This window comes from Pinus tabuliformis, chromosome 9, assembly GCF_031772625.1.
Source record: "Pinus tabuliformis cultivar Carrire ecotype Pingquan chromosome 9, CPIR1, whole genome shotgun sequence".
Lineage (NCBI taxonomy): Eukaryota > Viridiplantae > Streptophyta > Pinopsida > Pinales > Pinaceae > Pinus > Pinus tabuliformis.
Window position 1 is genome coordinate 1,889,355,444 of NC_142307.1, and position 22,577 is coordinate 1,889,378,020.

At 34.4% G+C, this 22,577-nt stretch overlaps 1 protein-coding gene across 1 annotated transcript; it reads left to right on the forward strand.

Moving 5' to 3' along the window:
* Window positions 1–14,600: 14,600 nt before the first annotated feature.
* On the forward strand, window positions 14,601–16,257 carry LOC149156480 (galactinol synthase 4-like). The gene is made up of 4 exons (XM_089444209.1): window positions 14,601–15,015; window positions 15,139–15,459; window positions 15,563–15,697; window positions 15,802–16,257. The coding sequence occupies exons 1-4, from the start codon at window positions 14,683–14,685 to the stop codon at window positions 16,057–16,059; spliced, it is 1,047 nt and encodes a 348-aa protein (XP_089300335.1). The 5' UTR covers window positions 14,601–14,682; the 3' UTR covers window positions 16,060–16,257.
* The last annotated feature ends 6,320 nt before the right edge of the window (window positions 16,258–22,577 follow it).

Consider the following 22,577-nt stretch of genomic DNA (forward strand, 5'->3'; position numbering starts at 1 on the left):
CCTTAACCATATAGGGAGGCGAGTAACAACATTAACAAGCAATGACATTAGCGAACAATAACATTAATGTACAAAACGCAATCGACCCAGAAAGGGCTCAGATAGAACAACAAACACAGAATGCAAAGATTAGAGTGAAGTTCTGATAATATAACTTTGGAAAAACATTTTTATATAATCGAAAACAAAATATGTAGACTTGTCCAGATTGGGGAAAACGTTAACCAACAAGTTTGGCATAACGGCCAGCCTATTTACAGTCTGCACTTATATATATACACAGAGGCATTAAAGCCCAAAAATCCCGAAAGGGAAAGATTGCCCAAACCAAATCCATAACCGAATGAGACTTAAACACAGAGGATCTGCCATATCTCATATCTCACCAGAGCAGGACGAGGATATAATCCCTGAGATTAAGAAATACATACAAGCTGTGAGGATCCCCTCAGGAAATAACTCAACAGGACCATAATGAGAGGAAAACAAACATTAGAAAATAGACTGCAATAATCACAAGTTATTGATACATTATGGTCGGAGGAGCCTTAGAGCCCTCGCACCCGGTAACAAGGGTCGACCTCTTACATGAAAGTTGCCGAGAGAGCCGAGGCGCCAATGCTAACATTCCGCCGTTGGTAAAGGGGCTCGTAGCGAGCTCCATCTGCATACACTTCCACAGCAAAAGAAAACCCCAATCACTATGAGCATTCAGACAGGTGAACATCCATAACTCTAAGTGCGAACAATAGAGATAAAAAGCGGAAGAACATACCAGCAAGCGGAAATGCATTACCTGTGCAAGCTCTCGATGGGCAAACCCACGGCCTTGGTGCTGTCAACCGGATTCAAGGGCGGTGCGGGTGGAATCGAACCAGTGCCTGAGTAACCAGAGAGGAGTCGAGCGGCCCTCATGGAACAAATGAATTCCAGGCTCGTTCCCACGGGCTTAAGTATAAACTCAAAACCCTTGAACTTAACCCAGCCCTCCGATCTAAAGAATAAATCACTGCCGTTGATGCAGTGCGGGAAGCCGGAGCGGGAAGGTCGAGAGGGCAGAACCCGATGTGTCACATGGCCAAGCGGGTGAGCTATGCCACCTGCCGAAATGTGGACGAGGAACATAAATGCAGCTAATGACTCGACACCGGCAGAGGCTGCAGTTCGGACCAAAAATCACCGTTGCCAATTTAATACACATCATGTACAGACAAGTCGATGAGCCATAGGGTTGAATATCATTATCATAAGTCCAAAACCATAAACAACATTTTACTGTGCAGCATATAAATTAACGTGCAGTAAGGTATAGTGGGGGGGGGGGGGTCGTATGATATTATATAGTTACCGTTCATATCATTTTTATTTTTTTTTATTTTATGTATGTATATATATGTTGGGTGTGACAGGATCCATCCAAGGTTCACAAGTGTGCTTAAGTGTTTCAATTTTGAAAACTCTGTGATGATATCTCCTAGGTGGATCCATCAAAGGTTCACAAGTGTGCTTAAGTGTTTCAATTTAACAATTTAATGAGCAATTGTGTATGCTGTTGGAAAAAACTTCATTCTTAACTATATTGACATGTATTGTTTTCCTACTATTAATAAAATAAAATGGCTTCCATTTTAAGTTATTTTATGTTCCGTGGTTTTGGTAAAATATGTATTTAGATGCTTTTACTGTAAATGCATGTGATGTAACATGGGGAAAATGGGGAGAATTAGTAAGTAGGGAAAATTATTGTAAAACTTGCTAGAATATTCAACGAAACATTATGGTATTCCAGATATGTTTATATTTTTTTTTATTTAAGATATTATAATGGTATTAGATTTGTGCATCCTACCAGATTTATTGCAAATTGATCTAGAGTTTCCGGAAACTAGTTTTACTGGTTCTCGATAATCCATAATCGTTAATTTCACCGATTTCCGTTAATTTCACCAATTTTCTTTAGCCAACCTAGTTGGCTTATTATTAGGAAGAGTTTTCAATACTGAAGAGAAATCTATTGCAATCGCAAGAATATTTTTTTGTATTTCAAGATCTGCCAGATCTAGAGACTGATTGTCTCATTCAGAAAGCTAGTTATTGTTCAATATTATTTTATATATTTTTGAGAACGATTTTCATAGAATTGTACATGAAGTTATAGTCGATTTTCATATTTTTTTGGATTTTTTGCTGTTGAAATTTATGTGAAAAAATTTGAGGTGAAATCTTGATTTGTATTATTTTAACTAATTTTTAACTATATATAGATTCGCCACCATGAAAAACCCTTAAGACACTTCGATTGTGCACGGATTACCCATGAAATTTGTGATTTCAATAATTTTCTACCGGACATTAAAGAAATTAGACAAGAAAAACTCACCTAAAACACTTCCAAAAAATTAGACTAAAAACAACTAGATTGCTCACCAGAATTGTAAGGGCCTAGAACCATACCAGCGCAAGGATTTCGTACGATGGTTGTACAGGGGTTCACCAAGACCGAGAGGCCTCATGATCGACGTGGACAAAGTTTCTAAGATCGTGGAGGGAGTTGTATCAATTGCAGCGGGATCCAACATAGTAGAGGGCGTCGTATTATTTGCAGTAGGGTTTGGGCCGGAAGGCTTCTTAAGATGTCACAAAGGGGAGCTGCTGAATAATTGCTGAAGTGTTGTCATTAGTTTAACCCATTCTATGAATTTCCTCCCTGGATTTCTTGTTACATATTTGCAAGTGCTTTCTTTTCCTATGCGCTCATGTTTTTCAGTCCAATGATTTCTTGCTACATATTGGCAAGGGCTTTCTTTTCCTCTGCGCTTATGTTCTTCAGTTCGTTAATGAGCATCGGATTATCAATGCCATTTGAATAATGAGAGACTGCTTTGTGGGTTGTTGAAACTTGACATTGTCATCCTTTGCAAATATATCCAATAAAGGATTCCACACAGATTGTGAATTTTGACCCTCATCCTCTATAACAATAGAGGATCTAGGATCTGAGACATGAACTTGTCAATTGCCACCCTCATATTTTGTACCGAATATAGGATTCGAGAGATGAAATTGTAAATTTCGAAGACGCTATGAAGTGAAAGGGCAGATAAACAATTAAAAAGAGCTTAAGTAGTTGTGTGTAAGTTAGCTAAATCTCTTTTATTTGTAAAATACAAGGATACACTCAGCGTTTTATATATATATATGAAACCTTAGCGGGGTACAGGTAAGACAAGTAGTCCACTTGTACCGATGGGATTGATCACGTTAATTTGAATTTCGGAAATTTGACATGGTCACAATGGAAAGAAACTCCACGATACTACTTCTAAACTCCACAATACTACTTTTAGATTTAAGGAAGAATTTTTGTTGAACGAGCTTGATATTACTGCAGAATCACTTAAAAAGTGAGAATCTGAATTAATTTATTAATCAAATACAATTACATATATACAAGAAGGTTGTCTCAAGATAGAGAGACTATTTTAGACACACAATCTGCTGGTTGAGGAAATCTCTCAACCACACACCAAACTAGGAAATGGATCCTAACTATTACGAACAGACTCCTCTACTTAGTGAGAATCACAGTTAGAGACAAGTAGGAATTAGATATTCCAACACTCCCCCTTAATGAGTACTTGTCTCGATATCAGTTTGTAAAATCTAGCTGTGGTCAAATATACCCAAAAAAAATATATGTTGATGTCCATATAAAGGAGCAACCATCCACTGGAACGCATGGGTACTAATCACTGCAACCGCTAGTCTTGTAAGATGTCCTTCGCATACATGGTTTTCCCAACCATTATAACTGCACACATGTACTTGTACCTGTAAATCCCCCTCCATCATTGTTAACCCGGGTTTTGTCGGATTACCCGTAACCATGTTTTGGGTTTTAACAGATCACCACCAACTATGCCACCAAGGGCTCTTAGCCAGCACAGGTCAACTGAGCCACGAAGGCTCTTCATGTTCAAATGATACCATGTTAAAATGAGATACCACTAGGGCACCCCAGCTACCATGGGCCACAAACTTGCCACTAAGGCACTCCAGCCACTCTAGGCCACAAACCTGCCACCAAAGCACTACAGCCACTCTGGGCCAAGGGTTTTGTCGGCGAACCCTAAACCATGTTTACAGGAATCTCTGTCCCACTTCACTGTTACATGTGGTTTCTAGCTTACCACAAACCGACACTGCAAATACAAAGTGGTTTTTAGATTACCACGAACTGTATGGGGGTACACATGCCTTATCAGGCTTACATTTCACACTCCAACTCTGGAGTTACCAAGTACACAGTTTACAAAGACCACTATAAAAAACCCTAGACTTGATTAAAGTTAAATTGTGTGATATATTATAATCATCATGAGTCTATTCCACAATACACTCAAACTCACACAAACTAGATTGTCCATCATCCTCCAATCTCTAATTCTGCTGGTGCAATTCCTCTTTTGATCACATCCTAGGCATCTTTGTCTTTATCAACTAAATATTGGAACTCCCTGAACCTCTAATTTGCTAGAATAGCCAATTCTAACAAAATAACATCATATTGAGGTGGTTAATCTCAATACATATATCAATTTAAATTCCAAAAAAATACTTCGCCAAAAAAAACATTTACCCAAGTATGCACGCACAACCATGCTTTTTCCTTCAAATCTACCACAAAGTTGTTCTCCTCCTTGAATGAAGAATGGAGCTGCTGGTTGGTTTCTTTCCTCAACAACAGAAACCCTTGCCTCTGCATCTTGCTCACCAGCACAATGAGCATGTTTACTAGCACAACCGTTCACTCTCCTGCACCTTCAGCTGCTCACCACGCAGAGATCGCATCACCTCTCAAATATATTACACGCAGGTTGACTCTCCAACCTTCATTAATGCCACACTCGGGCCTGCTCTACACACAAATCAGCGGTTCTTCAAGGAAAATTTGATGGCTATAATTGAAACTCTGCAATGGGAATGCACTGCAACCACACCCCATTACTCTTTAGTTGAAAGCACGTAAAAAAAAAACAATTCTTCAGCCACGCCATTTTCCGTTCTTTAGAACGGGCTCTCCAAAACCCAACAATAAACACTACCAGCAGCAACATCGGTCACACATAGTTCTTACATGCTCCATGAACAGAATCAAGCACCTGACTTCTGCCGATTTAAAGACGTTGGTTGGCTCTGAGTATGATTTATACTGCTGCTGTTTGCTAACACAGATGCCTGTGTTGCTATCGGCATGCTCTCAATCCCCTGCATCACAATCTTTGGAGGATATGCAGCTTTGCCAGTCCGATCATCCGCAAACGCCGGCCACACTTCCACTTCTGCTCCCATCACTACGGTCATCACCGCCGCTACCCCTTGTTGAGTTATTGAACTCAATCTAGCATAGGCCGTGTAGGGGTAAGCCTCCTCGCTGTCAAGTCCACCATTGTTTATGAAATTGATAAGACTGAATAGCATGCTGATAACAACCAATACTATCATATTCGATTAGTCTAGTGAAGGGAAAAAAAAAAGAAACACAAAAAATGGATTGGCAAACCAAGTTGTTTATTTCGTCGACCCGAGAGGGGCCAAGCCCACAAGGGGCAGGCCCTCAGGGGCTCTGATACCAACTTAAAAACTGCGAATCTGAATTAATTTATTAATCAAATACAATTACATATATATAAGAACGTTGTCTCAAGATAGAGAGACTATTTTAGACACACAATCTTTTGGTTGAGGAAATCTCTCAACCACACACCAAACTAAGAAATGGATCCTAACTACTAGGAACAGACTCCTTTACTTAGTGAGAATCACAACTAGAGACAAGTAGGAATTAGATATTCCAACAGAATCTTATTCAAATATTAGAAAAAATAAAAATCATTAGTGTTGGGTGAACTTATTATCGGGGAAATATGCAGTGAGAAATAGTTTGGGCATTAAAATAATGATTGAGGAATTTGTTGTGAAAATATCTAGTAAGGGATATCATAGTATTTTTATATATTTCTTTTCTTTGGTATGTGGAAAGATGGGTTTTGAAGAGTCTCTGGAAAATACCAAAAAAAAATTTGGTGATCTTAAGCAAATATGGGGTCTTTTAGGCAACAATAGCCCTCATATCAAAGAAAAAAAAAATGGTGATCTAAAGCAAATATGGGGTCTTTTAGGCAAAAATAGCCCCTCATACCAAAGAAAAAGTCATAGCAGCAAATCTTTCTCGAAAAGAGTAAATGCCATTCTGCAAGAGAAGCACCTGTGGGAGGTGAGGAAAGGATAGGGAAGAGAATCTAAGATCTTCACACTTTGATATGAGTTTCAACAAACAAAGTCGGTGAGGAAAGGATTCGGAAGAGAATGTAAGATCTTCACACTTTGATCTGAGTTACAACAAACAAAGTCAGTAATAGTCCTTCACAAGTTGGATGAATTAGACACATGTTTATCCATGGTGGGGAAACCAAAATGGAAGAAACTCAATTGGGCTCTCAAGTCGTCCATGCTTGCTCTCATACAATCCAAATTCTAGGAGCATCCTTGTGAAGAGGTCAGGCTCACAGTCACCTCTTGTCTTAGTAATATGATAGCATTAACATCACCTCTACCACCTTACAATAATGATATCGTCAGGGAGACATTACGGATGATAGTAGAAAACCTTCAAGGGTTAGAAAACATCATGCATCCTACCTTTAAGAAGAGGCACAAAATTTTAGAACTCATGGCAGAGTTCAATTTCAAAATATTCACGTTGAATCTAGAATGTGAGGACTTAATATTTCAGATGCTCTAGTGATTTTGCACCAACATTACAATAACTCATCCAGAAAGTGTAAAAACAAGCATGAAAAATATTGTGACCTTGTTCTTAGGTGGATATGTTGACATCTGCAAAACACTAAGATCCAAATTGTTGGCCATTTAGAGAAAGAAAATAAGTGAATCACCAACTACCTATGAATTAGTTGAGAACATAAAACTTCTCAAAAGGGAGCTAACCAAAAAGGAGCTAAAAAGGATTGATGGAGAAAACAAGAACAAAGGGAGTAAAATGAACACCAATAATGAGTTAAGAATGAAAGGATTATTCTTTATCTACAAGGGACCTTGGGAACCTAATCATTCATGCCTAGAAGATACAAGGGAGACAACGAGGGCATAATTGGAGGAGATTCCTTATGACCATTTGGATTCTTCTATAGTTGGGGCCATTGAATTTCAGGAGAGTGTCCATGAAGAATATGAGCATTCAAGTGTAAATAGAAATCCACCAGTGCATCCATGTTCAACAACCAAAAGGGATGAACACTAAATTATCTGCACAAGTGAGAAGGCGAGAAAAAAGACATTCAAGAAGACTTGAGTGAGGAGCCTGTAGTAGTGAACAAACATAGTGAGCATGACCATGAGGGGGAGCATGACAACCATAATGTGCAAGAAGAAGCATATCCAGAGGCCCAGTGAGAGGCTCAAGTTCGAGTTGTGATAGTTGGGCATCGAGTGTAGAGAAATACAAAGGCATTCAGCAGAACACCAAAATTTTCAGAGGACTTCTAAGAAAAGATTAAGAATTTTAAGATAAATCTTATGATGTTGAAACAAAGAATCCAAATTGGACAAGGTTTTGTCTTATAGCAGAACATGAAAATTGAGGAGCTCATAGGGGTATGTGCTGAATCAACGGCCAAACTGTCTAGTGTTGAGGAACAACTCAAATCCCTAGCAATTCAATAAGAGGAATATTCTTGGGAGTCACATAATATCCCTCTACAGTGATACATCGACAGGGATTATAGCTCTATCATCCTACCATTTTGTATTAGAGGAAAAGGGGCACATTTCTCCAAGTGGATCTTATGGGAGCCCTCCATATGGGTTTTATAGGTGAGCCAGGACTGAGCAACAATCTGACTAGTTAGGAACATCCCATTTAGAATCATAGTCATGTAGAATTAACATGGTGGGACTATTTCTCGTATGGATATGTACACACAAGAGATTATGAGTTGGTACCTGACTTATGAGATGATTCTTGGGAAGACATTCTTAGCGGGGGTTATGATATTGTTAGATCTATGGTGCATGGGATATGAAGTTTGGTGCCATTGGGATCTAGGAGGATTTGTTGATGGTGAGTTAAGTCAGCAATTGGATTAGGATTTAGGTGGTAGTTCACACGCTAGTGGATTTTTTGGTGAACAGTTGATTCAAAGGTTGATTTGGGATCCAGGCGTCAAGAAATCTATCCTTTATTGGGTGATACAGTGAAATGTAGTGATGATTCAAACATTCATATGGGACCCTGGCATTGGTACTCAACAGCTTTGGATAACCAGACTGGTAGACGAATGGGAATTTCTTGAGGGCAAGAAATCTTGTGGCTGGATGATTTGTAATATTCCTTTTCTAATGGATGGTATTTTCCCATGGTATTTTCCTTCCCTTTTTATAAAAAAATAATAAAAGGGCTTCTAGAAGATTGGAGAGAGAGTCCATAAAGACTTTAAAAGGAGAGAGGAGCAAGGCATTGGGACCATCTTGGATTTGTTTTTCATATTGATGTTTTGTAGAGAACTTGGCGTGGTTAGTTCCAACTTGATCTCAGGACGAAAACCCCGCGGTGATATCTCCTTGGTGGATCCATCCAGGGTACAAAAATGTGCTTCAGTGTTTCAGTTTAACAATTATTGAGCAGTCGTGCATTCCATTGGCAAGGGTTTCATTGTTAACGTTATTGACATGTATTTTTTTCTTACTATTAATAGAATAAAGTTGCTGCCATTTCGGGGTATTTTATGTTTCGTGTTTTTGGTAAAAATGGTATTTAGATGTTTTCACCATGAATGCATGTGTTGTAACAAGGGTGTGGAAATTTTTGTGAAGTTTTCTAGCGAGAATATTTAGTGGAACATTATAGTGTTCTAGATCCCTTTAGATTTTTCGTGTTTGGGATATTACATTTTTTGGTTGATCATAGAATTTCTTCTCAATTGTTGCAAAAACAACAAATATTAAATGCTTTGAGGTGGCTCCCTTCACATACATAAAATCTTCTCCTTATCAAAAAAATAAAATATTACAAATTGTAGCAACATTCACAAACGTTTGCATCATTTTTATTGTTAAGCTTTCACATAACTAGATCTTTTATGTAAAATAGGAATCACACAGTTCATTCAAGCCGTATGCTCTCAGACAAACTAGGAAACACTAACACACTAATTTTCTCTCATGATGTTCCTAATCCCTCTAGGGATCTACTCTCTTAAAGGAGTCAGAGTAGAAGACCTGCTTTGAAACCAAAATAGAAAAAAATACAACACTATTTTGTTAAATCTGATTTGTGTTTGAAACACATGAGAATATCATATTTATAGTAATGGAATTGTTACAAATATAACTACAAGAATATGGAGGATAGTGATGCATATGTAGCTCCATCTCACTCTTATGTTGGAAGCTAACAACTTTCTAGAAGACTACATTGGAACTACAATAATCTAGAATAATGTATTGGAACAGTGAATTTCTCAAATTACCTTTAACATCTCATACATCTCACCTCTTATTGTGTTCATTTTATTTATAAATGGTAACTCTAAATAAAATTGAATGAGTATACATAGATGGTATTATATAAAAAAATATATGGAGATGAATAATAGGACCATTTACTTCCACTTTATAAAGGAATTATATAGACGAAATTCAATTGGAATGATACCTTACATAGCCTATATAGTTATCATATGGAGGGAATTGAATCAAACTATATACTCTTATTATATTGGGTTTTATAATGAAAGCCTTATTTCTTAAATAGTAATTAATCCAGATATTTAAGCAATTCCAATGCCTTTTTTAAAGGTAATAAAAGCATAGTAAAGGCAATTATTTAAAATGTCAAACAACAAAAGCTTTCACGAAAGAAATATAACTTATAAAAATATTTTTCCATAAAAATTATAGTTCTAATGATTGGTGCACATGTAAATTATGATGCAGAACACAATTTGTAAAGAAGGTAAAATACCATTAATTTTTGTTAAAAAAATGAATGTTTAAATTAATTTTTTTTTAAACCATGGTAATCATTGGAATCATGTGAGCAAGGCCTAGGATTAAATCTATTGGATACTACTACTACAAGTATAAGACCAAGAGTATATCCAACAACCCTCGCCCTAGATATATCAATAACCTATGACTTAGTAAGACTTGCCAATCCAAATCATGGGGGGCTACTCTATGAGCATTATTTTATTTAGTATTGAATTTTTTATGATAAGGAATCAAACCTAAGTTGAATCAATTTTGATTCCTAGTGTCCATTGTCATATCTTCATATTAAGTAGGCATAAAGGAGACATGTAAGTAATATTCATAAATCCAAGTAGGTGGAGCAATTAGTAGATGCAAGCAAGCGGGATAGGTAAGAGATAGAAGCAAGTGGAGTAACAATAAGAATGTACCATTTAGCAAGTGAAGCGATAAATAGGTACCATTTGTAAATCTTACCACCAAGAGAATGGGGAGTTGATTAGAATTGTAAATGTTTATCTTCTATAAGTAGTAAAAGGATTCATCACAATTAAAGCATTTGACTTTTAATTTCCACAACTAAAATGTAATTTCAATAAATAAATGATCCATACACAAACTCCATAACAATAAGATTTTATGATATAAAAATAATGAAATTTATTTTTTTGAATTATCAAAAGAATTAACATTTTTTGCTTTTTAATAATAATAATAATAATATATTAAAGGTTTCTACCCGCACTGTCAGAACACTTGCCATTTTATATATTTCTTGTAAAAAGGATTTATCATTTCCCATTAAAACTTCAAAACAAAAGGCAAAGAACTGCAAAAGTTCGTAACCATTACCCTTTGGAAAGCTCGGGTAAGGATATATATATATATATATAAAATTGGTCAGAAGGCAAATTTGTTCGGAGGCATATCATATCCAGCAACTGCAAAAGTTCGTAACAATTATCTTTTGGAAAGCTCGAGTAAGGATGAGATATATATCTATATTTATATATAAATTATAAGGCAAATTTGTTCGGAGGCATGTCCTATGATAAAATTTATCCAGCTGTTAAAATGTTTAAGGTGATATTTTTAGGATCAAAATTTTAATAATATATTAAAAAAATAAAATAAAATCTTATTAAAAATATGATAAATAAATAAATAAAAATATTATAAACAAAAGTGTGTTATAAAGTAGATTATTTTTATTAATCTTAATTTTATAAAATAAATTAACAATCTTAAAATAGAATTTTTTAATAAAAATCACAATAAAAAACAAATAAAAAAAAACTCATTTTTTAATAAAAATCACAATAAAAAAACAAATAAAAAAAACTCATTTAACATATCAAGTAACTAATAACTAAAAATTGTTATTTAAAAATAAAAATAAAAAACACAATTTGTTTAATATATAAAATCATTAATCAAAATAGTTATAAATAAGATAGTCAATTTCTATTGAATGACTCAATTGACAACATTTATAAATTGAAGATTGTTTTTGAAAAAAAAAAATTAAATAATTTATATTATTAATGATAATTTTTAAATATCTAAATAAATATTTTTTACTTTTCTTTGATTGGTAAACCTAATAACCATGAACGTGGACATTTTCTATAGAGTATCATCTAATTAATGTTTTGAGACAAAAATAGAATTCATAAAGAATATTAAATGAGAATTAAACTTGACATTTATCTTTAAAATGGATACATAAAATTTGAGAGTTGTCTATTCAAAGGAATTGCTGGGATGGCTAAAAATGCTTGGAATCAAGGCAAAAATATTTCAAGAAATCTACAAAATAATATATGAAAACTCAAACGTTAATTTTATTTTAAATTTTACCAATATTTTTTAATTTTATTTTTTAATGAAAATTAATTTTATATTATTTTATAACAGTAAGAAACTTTAAAAGCAATAATGACTTCCTGACCTTAATTTTAAACCAATCACTTCAATTTTAAACTCTGATTCATATTCCCTGATTTCCACGACATCATAAAAATTAATTTAATTGTTTAATTCAATACACATATATAAATAATAAATATTAGAAGTTTATAATGTGATGTAACAAAACATTACCATACTATAAAATTCTACAAAATATTGAACGGGAAAGTTGTTCGAACTCAACACTACTGATTCTTCCTTAAAAAAAAGTCTCAACCCCAATTTCATGACACTGCCCATTTTATATATTTCTTGTAAAATATAGCTACAAAAGTTCGTAACAATTACCCTTTGGAAAGCTCGAGGAGGGATAAGATCATTGTAATATATATATATATATATAATTTGTCAGAAGGCATGTCGTATGATAGAATTTATCCCGTGTTTAAAATGTTTAAAGTGATATTTTTATAATTAAATTTTTAATAATGGCTACAAAAATAAAATAAAATCTTATAATTGTGTAGTATTAAAAATATGATAATTAAAGCAAAAAAATATTATAATCAAAAAAGTGTTATAAAGTAGATTATTTTTTATTAATCTTTAATTTTATAAAAAAAAATTAACAATTTTAAAACTAAAAATAATTAATAAAAATCACAGAAAAAACAAATAAATTAAAAAAACTCATTTAACATATCAACTAACTAATAACTAAAAATGGTTACTAAAAATAAAAATAAAAAACACAATTTATTTAATATATAAAATTATTAAAATAAAGATTTAACTTATCAACTAACTAAAAACTGTTATTAAAAAAAACACAATTTATTTAATATATAAATCATTAATCAAAATATTTATAAATAAGATAGCCAATTTCTATTGAATGCCTCAATTGGCAACATTTATAAATTGAAGATTTTTTTTTGAAAAAACAAAATTAATTAAACCATTTATTAATGATAATGTTTAAATATCTAAATAAACATTTTAAACTTTTCTTTAATTGATAAACCTAAGAGATAGAGTATCATCTAATAAAATGTTTTAAGATAAAAATAGAATTCATATAGGATATTAAATGAGAATTAAACTTGATGTTTATTTTTAAAATGCATACATAAAAGTTGGGAGTCATCTCACGAAAGGAATTGCTGGAAATAGATTCAGCACCATCAAAAACTTTTGAGGCATCCAAAATCTTGAAGTTTAACAACTATAACCTGGATTTACAAAAATCATTATGGGATTTTATCAAAATAATGCCGAAATTTCCACGATTTTCTCGGCAAAAAAAAATCTAATTAGACTACGGCTAAAAGTTATCATTGATATTTTAATATAAAATTTAAAAATATTTCTTTATAGTAAAAATTTATTTATTTATTTTGAAAAAAGCATAAAATTGTTTATGAAATAAACAATATAATAAATAAAATTTTATTCTTTTATTGAAATAATTTAAATGAAATTTAATATTATAAAAAAATAGATTATTCTTTATATAACATTAAATTAATTAATGAATAGAGATCAATAACTTATAAAATGATAAATAAAATAAATCTATAGATAAATAAAATAAAAGTTGGAAACTAGCCACAACATGGGAATTTTGTGACGAGGGACATTACTTACTGCCTCCCATTACAAAAACCCGATACATCAACATAATCGACTATTAATTCTGTAATTAATTTTAACGCTCCAATAAACTTCAAACACTTTTACTAATCAAATTCTTAAAAACCACTACTTTTATAAAAGCAGTTTTCTTCATTATAGTCCAATTATTTTTATTATACTAAAAGAAATATACCTCTATTTTATTATATTAGACCAACAAATTTAAAATTAAAAACACCCTCATAGCAAAGTCAAAGTCAAGAGCAATTCTATTTCTGGAAAAAAAAGAAAGAAAAGAAAGTCGAGCAATCCTACTCCTATACACCTGTTCCCAATCTCCTCTCTATTTCTCGACGAAATATGCCCCATTCCCACTAGCCTTGCCCTGTAAAAAAATAAAAACCTGACTTTCAATGTAACTTTTAATATAAGAAACCTCCTCCTCCTCCTATGTAACTTTTAATATAAGAAACCTCTTGGCAATGTCCTCAACGTCAAACACTCTCATCCCACCACTCTCTCTACTCCACGTACTCACACACCAACCGGCGCAGTTAGTGCCGTTCGTGACGCCTTGAAATGCATTGTTACAATGTCCACTTAAATATTGACAGCCCAGTCTCCACTAAATGTCCAATTTCGAATATTCCATTCACTAACCAGATTCTATAGCAGTTTCACCAAACCAAGAGACCGGCCATTGCTTTGGGTAAACTTCCCCGAAAGTCTGCGTTTGTGTGTGTGTCGCGGGTGAATACCAACCATTCCACTGTGCCCTTTTTTGGACTATGAAGTTTCGGAGAACCAGAGGGACGTTCCGCTCCTGGCCACTGAATCTATCATAGACCATGGAGGAATTGACACGTATATGCTATGCTGTCCGCTTTCTATTTGCAATTGCGTTTTGGATATTGTTGTGTTCGACCTACTTTATCCGTTACAGCCGACCCTTTTTGCCTATAAAACACACGCTCCCATTTAGGCAAAACACACACTACATTCTTGTTCTGCAAATTCGTTCCTCTACTTTCCAACAGATTATTGAATTACGACCTGCAGAATATCTATTCTCCGTCTTTCACCATGAATCCAGAAATTTCTGCTGTAGATCAGCTCTTCGGTGCAAAGGCTGCGGCGGCCAAGAAGAAGTGCATGAGAGCGTACGTGACTTTCTTGGCTGGATCCGGCGACTATGTGAAAGGTGTCATCGGTCTTGCAAAGGGTCTCCGCAAGGTGAAGAGCGCATATCCTCTTGTCGTTGCTGTGCTGCCCGATGTTCCAGAGGATCATCGCCTCCAATTGCGAAGACAGGGTTGTATTGTTCGCCAGATTCAACCCATCCATCCCCCCGAGAATCAAGTGCAATTTTCAATGCCTTACTATGTCCTTAACTACTCCAAACTCCGTATTTGGGAGGTATTTTCATTTCTTGCAAATTTGAAATCATGCATATAACATTTTAACAACAATATCTTTACTAAATATAACCCGAATATAGTGAGTTATTAACAATCTTGTTTCGTTTTGAGTGATGGGCAGTTTGAGGAGTACAGCAAGATGGTATATCTGGATGCGGACATCCAAGTCTTTGACAACATTGACCATCTCTTTGACATGCGGGATGGATATTTCTATGCCGTCATGGATTGCTTCTGCGAGAAGACATGGAGTCACACTCCGCAGTACAACATCGGATACTGCCAGCAGTGCCCGGAGAAGGTGTCGTGGCCCGTGGAATTAGGGCAACGTCCCTCTCCATACTTCAATGCTGGAATGTTCGTTTTTGAGCCGAGTCAGCTGACCTTCGACTGCCTTTTGGAAACTCTGATGGCCACTGTGCCAACGCCCTTCGCAGAACAGGTCTGCATCTGCTCTCGATTTCAGTCAGGTTCATCTAAAATTTTGTTTGGTTTAGTGGATTCCGTTTAGCACTAAATTGTGGTATATGTATATTGTTTTGTAGGATTTCTTGAACATGTTTTTTGAGAAGGTATACAAGCCCATCCCCTTGGTGTACAATCTGGTTTTGGCCATGCTGTGGCGACATCCCCAGAACGTGGACTTGGACACTGTCAAAGTTGTCCACTATTGTGCTGCTGTAAGCTTTCTTTTCACTCCTCAAAATTTCTGCAATTGCATTTTCGATAGAAACAATATGGAAGACGAGATCGGTGTTCTGAGCAAGCAGGGTATCATGTGCAGGGGTCGAAGCCGTGGAGGTACAGTGGGAAGGAGGAAAATATGGAGCGAGAAGATATAAAAATGTTGGTGCAGAAATGGTGGGATATATACAATGACCCCTCTCTCGACCACTCGGGATCAGGAGATATTATTACAATTCCAGATCCAACTTCAGAGGCGGACGGAAAATCCAATAATCTGGAACGAGTGGCTGCCAATTCATTCCTTGCTGTGATGCCAACAAACCCCAACTTAATGCCTGCACCGCCTGCAGCTTAAGAGATTTCAAATTTCCAAAAGTCGTGTGTAGTAAGATATATCTGTATAGATTATAATCCATTGGCACAGGCGGGGACAATTTTTCGTATATGATACGGTAGATCATACTGTATATTGACGGTTTTGCCGTTTCGGTGACGGTTATCGATTGTAAATTAATTCAAACAATATTTGTAAATAGAGAAATTGACATTTGTATATTTCGATGCCATGGCTATTCTTTTATTTTTTGCATTTTTTAATTTAATCGTACAACAACGAGGAAAATTTGATTTGATTATGAATTATTATAAAACTTACAAAACCTGGATACCATTGTATTTTTTGAGCGTGTGATGCAAAGTCATATTTGATGATTAGCCCTCTCATTTTTCTTCTGAAAATGATTTACGAGTTGCATAACGGTTCTCACTTTTGTTCCCACATTTTCTTCTGAAAATGATTTACGAGTTGCAAAAAAGGGTTCTCATTACAATAGCACTTTTCTTCCCAAATTAAGCCTTTTTACCGACCACATAAGGAAAATGGTTTTTCTCACTTCATCCAAATTATGTAATGAAATTTTATGTCAAATTATGTAATTAATTACATACGTAAAGTGAGAATTTTAGGCAAATTAGGTAACATAATGTTATGTCAAATTATTTAATAATGTTATCTCAAATTATGTAATGTAATGTTATGTGAAATTATGTAATTTAATTAAAATTAAAATTAAAAAATATTTTTTTTTAAGACAAGTTTCTTTTACTCATTTCATGGGTTTATTTACAAGTCCATGTATTGCATAACTCATAGTATTTGTTATGGTGAAGTTTATTTGAAGGTTTGATGAAATCCATTATGGAATGCATGAGTACTAATTTAGATCTATCTTAACTCTAGAACTCTAGACTTGATCCTTTTAAGTGCACTTGGTAGATCCATATTTAATATGAAACTTTGGACTTATATTTGATTCCTCTAGGTGACTTTGGTAGATCCACATACACAATTTAATCTTGTTGACAAAAATGAAAAGATAATTCACTATTTGTCTACTTAATATTCTGTTTTCAAACATATTACTATCTATACCTATAGCCTTGTTGTTATCACTATTTATATAAGAATCTAGCAAAGAAAAGCATCTACTTAGATGGCGAATAAACTTGAATGGTGTTAAGGTAAGCATCCTCTTCTTCACAGGTTGACAATTCTAGGTTTGCTAACTTCTTCACTATTATATATATCCAATCCCCACCTTCCTCCTCCACTTCAACATAAGTAATAATTTTTCTTTCTTCGTAGCCTCCCTCTCATCCTCTCAAATCTCTACCCTAATTTCAGGAGTGAAGTGCAAAAAAATAGTTATTGAATGTTTGATAGTGCATTGGGCTCGTGAGATGGAGGGGAGAGAGTCATTTATTCTTCCCCTCCAACTTCCAAGGTGGACTGGTCTGACCATGTAAGACGGAGAAAAAGAATAATCTATAAGATTAGGCCTTAAAAAACACTCAAAGATGAAGGAAAATCTGTATAGTTGAAAAAGGCTTGACCTATTCAGGGAAATCGAAGTTATTGTTGGGGCTAAGGGGAAAATAGAGATAATGTAGGCTAGAGCAAAGGAGACCTTAACCCAAGAACTCCTCCTAAGGAGAGACTAAGACCAAATTTTACACAATCACAAGTAGTGAACAACTACCATTGAGGAGAGATAAACCAAGAGTGAGTGGGAGGAGTATATACACAGAAGGTGAAAGCCTTAAATATAACACCCTCCACCAAAAACGACAAGAATACAGTTGTAAAAGGAAAAATAAAGAAGAGACTTCACAAGAATAAAGATGAAAAGATGAGGACCTACCTAGAACTAAAATTTTGCAGGATGGTGCGCTACCACTTTGGAACTTGATGCCAAAATAAAACTACCAAAGACTCCAGCTAATTTTTTTTTCCAAATATGCCACCCAAACTTTCTTTATGTGTGACTTGAACACCATCCAAAGGTTTGTACGATAACCAAATCCATCATAGTAGAAGGCTACATCACTCCCACCTCTAAGAACCTCACCAAAGAAGTAAAATCACCATATAAATGAACTATAACAAAGTTGATAAGTCGAAGAGATTCTTATTCCTACAAGCCCTCAAAAATATAAATACATTTTGCGTATAACACAACATCCATGAAAGTTCCATAGCTTCCAATACACTTCCTACAATTTTCCATAAAAGCAATTCCAGTTCTCATAACACCTTCGCAGTGATATTTCAATACTAGATTGATTATTATTTGAGACCACCATACTACAATTACCAACTAATTCCTTGGATGATTGCATGTCGACCCATGATTAAACCTTCTTCACTAAGTCATGCGTGCCATAGATCTCCACCAAGCCCGGGTGCCTCATCCCATCATTTTTTTCATATGTGAACCATGGTTACCAGTCACGTGGGGAATGGTCCTACAATGCAATGTGGAGGCATTGTTACTTGATAGATTATTCAATATTATCATTCCATTAGGAGTTTAGAGGAATATTACAAAAATTCATCCCTCATTATTAGCCAACCTATCATCCAACTTCTTTCGTGTCCATTTTAAATGCTCCAATATAATTGTTGGTAATTCTAGAAGTAGATATTTCATTTTTTTAATCCTTATATAATCCCAATGTTAACCCAAAACCCCCTTATTAAGCCATATAATGAGTAATTACATTTCAATTGTTATATTTTTATGTATGCTAGAACCCCTCATGGTCCCATTTATTATAATTGTGTCCTTTGTCTCCTATATATATACTAAGAAGATCTAGTTTTAGGATCATAAAAAGTTGTCTTGTTCATTGTATTTAGCATAAGAGGAGGTTTTTCCTTCAAATTTTACTGTAAATATTGGTTTATTGTATTTTTTAAGGCGCAAGGATCATAACATTTGTTATCATAGATCTTGATCCTAGAGTTTTATTGCTTCAAACAAGCATTTGTGGAATTTTCACTATAACATTTTTTTTGATAGGTTTCAGATGGTGAAGCCCAACGAAGATTGAAAAGACATCTCAAATAATATTTGGTTTAAGTTTCAAATCTTTGTTTTCTATATTTTTGGAGATATGGTCCAAGGAAGTTAGGGTTTCTAAATGCTCATAAATTTTGTCTCAAACCTATGTCAGTTCAACATTTTCACTATAACCTATTTTTAACGCTTTGGACTGTGAAAATTTGTACACGTTGAAGAAAATTTGTGGTGAACATTTGGTCCAATTTACAAATCTTCATTCGCTATATTTTCAAGATTATGCTCCAAGTAAGTTAGGGTTTCTTTATGCTCCAAAAATCAGTCTCAAATAGGTTAATTTGGAATTTATGGTATAATTTTTTTCTGTAAGGCTTCATAAGGTGAAACTTGCACTGTACTAAGGAGAAATCTTGGGAAATAGTTGTTTCCATTTTCAAAAGTTGGTTCATTATACTTTTGGATTTATATGTTATGGAAGTTAGGGTTTGTGAACAGTCATGAAATAAATTTTAAACATAACAACTTGGTATATTTGCTATATATTCTTGTATATAAGTTTTCAGACTACGAAATATTTGGAATTTCTAGAGATGTATAGAATTACCTTAGATACAAATTTTATAGTTATATTTCAAGAATTTGACACATGGCATGTTATACAAGTTTGCTCATGGGAAGAGGTCAAAAAATAAGTAAGTTTTGGGAAAGTTACTATAACATTCAGTTGATACATCAAATTTAGTTCACACCTATGGAATTAAAGGATCTACATATCAGAGTATTACAAAAAAAAAATCAAATCCAAAATGCCTCAAATACCATTATAGATATATCAATAAAGATTCATCCATTCTGATATCCTCCAAAATAAGGTACGTAACTTACTAGTGACATAATTGTTCATTAGAAGGTTCCCTTTTGAAGAGGGATATTATTATTTTCCAGATGCATCAAAATAAATCTACTACACCAATTAAATCTATTGAAGTCCCATCCTTGATTCATGAAGAATGTGAAGACTTAGAATTTAGGTTATCTCAATTAGAGAAGAAAGTTAAAGAAGTAGATAGTAGTATGTTGAAAAAGGTGAATTTCTTAGGTTCTTGAGAAAAGCCTAAAAGAGAAATTGAAAAGAAGACGAATGAAGGTAAGGAAGGAATAGAAATAATTTGAATTAAAATAAGGAAGGAATAGAAAAGAAGTTGACTGAAAATAAGGAAAAAATACAAAAATCCATGATTTCCATAGAAAATATTCTTTTGGAGAGACCTCCTAAAAGGGATGTGGATATGCAAGGAAATCACGATTATAAGGAGAAACATGTTGTTGAGAACCAATCTCATATGGCGAGTATGCTATCACAATTACAGAGCACAAATTTTGAATCGCAGAACCATGATCATGAATTTTCTATCTAAGATCCACATCATCAAGGGTTCAAGTTAGTACCAAGGAACTACTACATTTTAAAGATTGATATGAAGAAATTTTAATGGAATGATCCTGTAACATGGATATTTCAGATGGAGCAATACTTTTATCTACACTAAATGAGATCCTTACTATTCCAGGAGGATCCGTTAATCCAAATGCACAGATGTTCAAATTGTCGTCATTAGTATTCAGTGTCGTCGTCGCCTCAGTTACGGGTGTCGTTCAGTTTCGACATTGTTGGTTATGATCAGGTTGTTCAGTTCCGCCAAGATTGGTCGACGACATGTGTTTTGTCATTCGACTTTGCAGGTTTGATGTGTCGAGATGGGTGTCGTCCGTGGCATAGGTTCATCGTTCGGGTTGTTGTTGCAAATATAGCTAGATTCAACGATGTGTGTGAGCTATTATCGTAGCAAAGGATCAATATCGTCGTGTCGACGAAAAGTAGGTGCTTTTATGTCACATTGTGATGAAAGATTGTAAAAGGGTTTTTAAAATTCTAGACCTAAAACCCTAAATCCTACACATAGTCCTATGTACAAATCCTACGCCATTCCCTAATAAACATCCATGTATTAATACCATGTGTCAAATGTTAGAATAAACACTTTTCCTAGCAATAAACCATGTGTTAGTCCTAAACCTATTTCCTATGCTAAACCATAACCTAAAAACCTATTGCATATCCCTATGTATTAATACATTACAACCCTAACTCTAACCCTCGGCCTTTGAAAATACGTTAAAAGCATTACAAAACATAATAAAACTTTATGGCAGGTCGCTAACCGCGGAGTGTAGACTGCGTCGGAACCATGCCGTATGAGTGGGTATGATATGGGAGTGATCTTGATGTAGAGAGGAAGGCTTGTATGCTACGATCATGAACTATTTCATTGGGAAGTTCTTAACTACCCTACGTATGACAAGGATCTCTATGCCCTAGTGCAAGCTATAAATAAGTGGAAGCACTATTTGATGGGAAAGAAGATGGTAATCCACATAGATCATCAACCATTATAGTACTTGCAGGCCCAAAGTAAGTTACAATAGACTAGGCATTACAAGTGGGTGGAGTTTCTACAATAGTTTCATTTAGTGATCAAGTATAAGGACATCATAAACAAGTCAACCAACATGCTTTTAAGGCCACTCACATCAAAGATAATAGCTTTGGGAACTCTAATGCATATGAAGCCTTTCACTCATGATGTATAAAGAGAAGTATATTCAGAGAATGAGGACTTGAAGGAGGTGTTTCAATAGTTCCACCTCTAGACTCATGTGCACAATGGTGACAACATAGTTGACTACCATCTCTATTTATGGTTATTTCATTCAAACGCATACGAAAAGAAGTACAATGGAGATAAACTCATGTTGAACACACATTAGAAGTACAGGGGAGATCAACTCAACACTTCTCTATAATCTTAAATGTCATAGGAAAAATACATGTAATTTGTTTTCCTCATATGAGGAGTGTTGATAGTAGACCAAATATTTACCTTGGAAATTAGTACCTTGATACAACCCTAGTGGGAGGAGCTTTTTGGGTTCAATGAGTCTTTTATGAAATGTTAATGGTGAAATTGATAATATGGTTACCCGTATTATCATGACAACTTTTACAAAGGTTATAACTAGGAACATGTTATATTTTAATAAGGGATTTCTCCAAGCTTGAGTCTGTGCAATTTAAATACAAATAGGGTTAACTCATTAAAATGTTTTCCACAAGGTTCTAGAAGGCGAGGGAATTTTATAAACTCTATTGAGTTGTGAATAGATAAATGGATGAAAACGAGGTGGAGGAGGAACATGAAGACCAAGTCATCTTTGCAATTCATTAATGGAACTAAAAATTTCTTAAGTGGATTTTCAATTTAAGTGGAATTTTAGGAACTTCATGATCTAAAATGAGGGTTTGAACATCTTGTCATGCTTACAATAACCTCCCACTCCAAAGCGTAAAAACTAAGATCTAGCTTATGTTGACAATTGCGGAATTATGTACTTGAAACAGGTGTATGTGTTTGTTCGTTTTAAATTGTTTAAGTGCTTTAACTTGATTTGT